This window comes from Oncorhynchus mykiss, chromosome 16, assembly GCF_057628025.1.
Source record: "Oncorhynchus mykiss isolate SJ-2025 chromosome 16, ASM5762802v1, whole genome shotgun sequence".
NCBI lineage: Eukaryota > Metazoa > Chordata > Actinopteri > Salmoniformes > Salmonidae > Oncorhynchus > Oncorhynchus mykiss.
The window spans coordinates 67150001-67155485 of NC_143037.1; the positions used below are offsets into that span (position 1 = coordinate 67150001).

General features: G+C 43.3%; 1 protein-coding gene across 1 annotated transcript in view; it reads left to right on the forward strand.

Moving 5' to 3' along the window:
- Nucleotides 1-1661, forward strand: part of slc26a6l2 (solute carrier family 26 member 6, like 2) — a 27966-nt gene extending 26305 nt beyond the window's left edge. The window contains exons 16-19 of the mRNA XM_090203778.1: nt 1-41; nt 848-902; nt 979-1124; nt 1256-1661. The exon at nt 1-41 is cut by the window's left edge and continues 160 nt beyond it. Coding sequence (XP_090059904.1) covers nt 1-41; nt 848-902; nt 979-1124; nt 1256-1282 — 269 coding nt within the window. The 3' untranslated portion in view covers nt 1283-1661. The remainder of the gene's footprint in view (nt 42-847; nt 903-978; nt 1125-1255) is intronic.
- Nucleotides 1662-5485: the final 3824 nt, after the last annotated feature.

Sequence of the window (5485 nt, forward strand, 5' to 3'; positions counted from 1 at the left end):
CCAGCTTTGTAGACACCGTCACTGTGATGATGCTGAATAACGTATGTTTGTGTGTGTGGGAGGAGTGTGTGTGTTTTTGAAGGATGGGGATGGATGAAAGGGAGATGGGAGGAAAGACAGAGCGGGAGGGTTGATCACAGATGGGATGGAGAAGACAGTGAAAGAGAAAGGGAGAGAGAGAAGGAGAAAAAAGGAAGGAGAGGTTCATGTTTTCAGAAATGTATTTGTAGTTTCTTTGTATCCAGTCTCCTTATGTAACATTGTTCGCTGTCATACTCCTGAGTGGCCTTGTGCTTGAATCAAACAAAGGTCTTGTGTTCTGTGAGTAGGCAGGTCTAAATGAGATTGTTTTGTATGTCGGGGAAGAGGCACTTATAGAGATGTAGAGAGTGAAAAAGAGAGTGATGGAGAGAGAGAGAGTGGGGGAGAGAGAGGGGGAGAGTGGTGGAGAGAGAGAGTGGGAGAGTGGTGGAGAGAGAGAGAGTGGTGGAGAGAGAGAGGGGGAGAGTGGTGGAGAGAGAGAGGGGGAGAGAGAGAGTAGTGGAGAGAGCGAGGGGGTGAGTAGTGGAGAGAGAGGGAGAGAGAGGGGGAGAGTGGTGTAGAGAGAGAGAGGGGGAGAGTGAGAGGGGGAGAGTGGTAGAGATAGAGAGAGAGGGGGAGAGAGAGAGTGGTGGAGAGAGAGAGTGGGAGAGAGAGAGAGTGGTGGAGAGAGAGAGGGATGAAGAGAAAAACCAGATTAATCCAAACTGGTGCAACACAAACAGTCTCGTAGAAAAACACGGCCTTCTTATTTTACCTTTCTCTCAGTCTCTTTCCATCTCTCTCACTATTTTTATCTTTATTGCAGATATTCCGAGACTATAGAGAGATTGACATTGATATCTATTTAGCTGGATGCCAAGGTGAGTGTCTGTGCTAATTCATGCTGGTCTCTCTGGTCTAGCGTGTGTTGTCTAACCTGGTTTGTCTTTCCTCCAGTCTGTGTGGTGGAACAGTTATCCAGAGCAAGCTTCTTCTCTGAGTCCATCCCTAAGAGCCGTCTGTTCACTACGGTCCACGACGCCGTGCTACACAGCCTCCGGCTGCAAGGGGCCTCAGACGTTCCCATCTACGAGTGTGCACTGGTGAGTAGACCAAGCCCTCAAGGACATTTGGCTGGTGGTGGAACTGTGCTCCAAAATCAGCTGCATTCTTATGATTATATCAATGAATTGATTCTTATCTTACGTTCTGACATTATCTCCTTCTCTACTAGGACATGGCCTGCACTACCAAGATGTAACCAACATGGGTCACATTGGTCACAATTCTTTATGGAAAATAATAAATAATGGTTACTAATCTTAAATGATGCAATATTGATAGCATTATGGTGTTGGAACTGAAGTATCAATGTACCCTGATGATTCAAGTTCTCTTGAGTCCACAATCTTCAACACAGCACATATATCATAATACCATAAATGCCAACCCCTGTCATTGTAATGGTGAGAGGTTAGCATGTCTTGGGGGGTAATGATATTTGTGCGTCTATAAATGTCTAACTCGTCGTTATTCATGATTCATTCAGGATTATCTGTAGTCATGGTAGCATCCACATTAATGTAGAAGTGTTTAGAAACATACTCTAATCTTATTTACAATAAAAGTGACTTCTAAATAACACAATACATTATTTACCATTCATTTATATTGGGCACAAAATAATCTGAAACACAACCAAAACAAACAGCAAATGCATCCAACAAGTGTATAAAGTCACAAGCTTGATGTATTCATTGCGTGCTCTGAATATGGGATCAAGTACTTAACGTTTTCTACTTAAATACACATATACAGTATGAGTCAAAAGTTTGGACACACCGACTCATTCCAGGGTTTTTCTTTATTGTTACTATGTTCTACATTGTAGAGTAATAGTGGAGACATCAAAACTATGAAATAACACATTTTTAATCATGTATTAAACAAAAAAGTGTTAAAAAAATCAAATTATATTTTATATTTCAGATTCTTCAGAGTGCCACCCTTTGCCTTGATGACAGCTTTGCACAAACTGGAATGCATTTCAATTAACAGGTGTGCCTTGTTAAAAGTTCATTTCCGGAATTTCTTAACTTCTTAATGCATTTGATCCAATCAGTTGTGTTGTGACAAGGTAGGGTTGGTATACAGAAGATAGCCCTATTTGGTAAAAGACCACGTCCATATTATGACAAGAACAGCTCAAATAAGCAAAGAGAAACGATATTAGTTTAAGACATGAAGGTCCGGAAAACTTCAAGAACTTTGAAAGTTTCTTCAAGTGCAGTCGCAAAAACCATCAAGCGCTATGAAGAACATGGATCTCATGAGCCTCACCACAGGAAAGAAAGACCCAGAGTTACCTCTGCTGCAGAGGATAAGTTCATTAGAATTACCAGCCTCAGAAATTGCAGTCCAAATAAATGCTTCACAGAGTTCAAGTAACAGACACATCTCAACATCAACTGTTCAAAGGAGACTGTGTGAATCAGGCCTTCATGGTCAAATTGCTGCAAAGAAACCCCTACTCAGCCTTCAACAGCCTAGTACCCACAAAGCTGATCACTAAGCTAAGGACTCTGGGACTAAACACCTCCCTCTGCAACTGGATCCTGGACTTCCTGACGGGCCGCCCTCAGGTGGTAAGAGTAGGCAACAACACGTCTGCCACGCTGATCCTTAACACTGGGGACCCTCAGGGGTGTGTACTTAGTCCCCTCCTGTATTCCCTGTTCACCCACGACTGCGTGGCCAAACACGACTCCAACACCATCATTAAGTTTGCTGACGACCCAACAGTGGTAGGCCTGATCACCGACAACGATAAGATGGCCTATAGGGAGGAGGTCAGAGAACTGGCAGTGTGGTGCCAGGACAACAACCTCTTCCTCATTGTGAGCAAGACAAAGGAGCTGATCATGGACTACAGGAAAAGGTGGGCCGAACAGGCCCCCAATAACATTGACGGGTCTGTAGTAGAGCGGGTCGAGAATTTCAAGTTCCTTGGTGCCCATATCACCAACGAACTATCATGGTCCAAACATACCAAGAGTCGTGAAGAGGGCATGACAAAACCTATTTCCCCTCAGGAGACTGAAAAGATTTGACATGGGTCCCCAGATCCTCAAGGTTCTACAGCTGCACAATCGAGAGCATCCTGACCGGTTGCATCACCGCCTGGTATGGCAACTGCTCGGCATCTGACCATAAGACGCTACAGAGGGTAGTGCGAACGGCCCAGTACATAACTGGGGCCAAGCTTCCTGCCATCCAGGACCTACAGTGCCTTGCGAAAGTATTCGGCCCCCTTGAACTTTGCGACCTTTTGCCACATTTCAGGCTTCAAACATAAATATATAAAACTGTATTTTTTTGTGAAGAATCAACAACAAGTGGGACACAATCATGAAGTGGAACAACATTTATTGGATATTTCAAACTTTTTTAACAAATCAAAAACTGAAAAATTGGGTGTGCAAAATTATTCAGCCCCCTTTAGTTAATACTTTGTAGCACCACCTTTTGCTGCGATTACAGCTGTAAGTCGCTTGGGGTATGTCTCTATCAGTTTTGCACATCGAGAGACTGACATTTTTTCCCATTCCTCCTTGCAAAACAGCTCGAGCTCAGTGAGGTTGGATGGAGAGCATTTGTGAACAGCAGTTTTCAGTTCTTTCCACAGATTCTCGATTGGATTCAGGTCTGGACTTTGACTTGGCCATTCTAACACCTGGATATGTTTATTTTTGAACCATTCCATTGTAGATTTTGCTTTATGTTTTGGATCATTGTCTTGTTGGAAGACAAATCTCCGTCCCAGTCTCAGGTCTTTTGCAGACTCCATCAGGTTTTCTTGCAGAATGGTCCTGTATTTGGCTCCATCCATCTTCCCATCAATTTTAACCATCTTCCCTGTCCCTGCTGAAGAAAAGCAGGCCCAAACCATGATGCTGCCACCACCATGTTTGACAGTGGGGATGGTGTGTTCAGCTGTGTTGCTTTTACGCCAAACATAACGTTTTGCATTGTTGCCAAAAAGTTCAATTTTGGTTTCATCTGACCAGAGCACCTTCTTCCACATGTTTGGTGTGTCTCCCAGGTGGCTTGTGGTAAACTTTAAACAACACTTTTTATGGATATCTTTAAGAAATGGCTTTCTTCTTGCCACTCTTCCATAAAGGCCAGATTTGTGCAATATACTGATTGTTGTCCTATGGACAGAGTCTCCCACCTCAGCTGTAGATCTCTGCAGTTCATCCAGAGTGATCATGGGCCTCTTGGCTGCATCTCTGATCAGTCTTCTCCTTGTATGAGCTGAAAGTTTAGAGGGACGGCCAGGTCTTGGTAGATTTGCAGTGGTCTGATACTCCTTCCATTTCAATATTATCGCTTGCACAGTGCTCCTTGGGATGTTTAAAGCTTGGGAAATCTTTTTGTATCCAAATCCGGCTTTAAACTTCTTCACAACAGTATCTCGGACCTGCCTGGAGTGTTCCTTGTTCTTCATGATGCTCTCTGCGCTTTTGTCGGACCTCTGAGACTATCACAGTGCAGGTGCATTTATACGGAGACTTGATTACACACAGGTGGATTGTATTTATCATCATTAGTCATTTAGGTCAACATTGGATCATTCAGAGATCCTCACTGAACTTCTGGAGAGAGTTTGCTGCACTGAAAGTAAAGGGGCTGAATAATTTGGCACGCCCAATTTTTCAGTTTTTGATTTGTTAAAAAAGTTTGAAATATCCAATAAATGTCGTTCCACTTCATGATTGTGTCCCACTTGTTGTTGATTCTTCACAAAAAAATACAGTTTTATATCTTTATGTTTGAAGCCTGAAATGTGGCAAAAGGTTGCAAAGTTCAAGGGGGCCATACTTTCGCAAGGCACTGTATATAATAGGCGGTGTCAGAGGAAAGCCCAAAACATTTTCAGAGACTCCAGTCACCCAAGTCATAGACTGCTACCGTATGTTTTCTCTGCTACCACACGGCAAGCGGTACCGGAGCGTACCATTGGTTGAGAGAATGCCAAGAGTGTGCAAAGCTGTCATCAAGGCAATTTTTAAAACCTTTATTTTAACTAGGCAGTTAAAAACAAATTGTTATTTACAATGATGGCCTACCCTGGCCAATATACCACGGCTAAGGGCAGTGTCCAGGCATTCCACGATGCGTTGTGTCTAAGAACAGCCCTTAGCCATGGTATATTGGCCATATACCACACCCCCTCATGCCTTTTTGCTTAAATACTTCACAGGAGGCTGAAAACGACTCATAATAATGGCGGGAACGGAACAGATGGAACGGCATCAAACACCTGTAAACCATGGAAACCATGTGTTGGATGTACTTGATACCATTTCACAAATTACGTTCCAGTCATCACCACGATTCCGTTCTCCCCAATTAAGGTGCCACCAACTTCCTGTGATGTATATATCATTTGTATTTATTA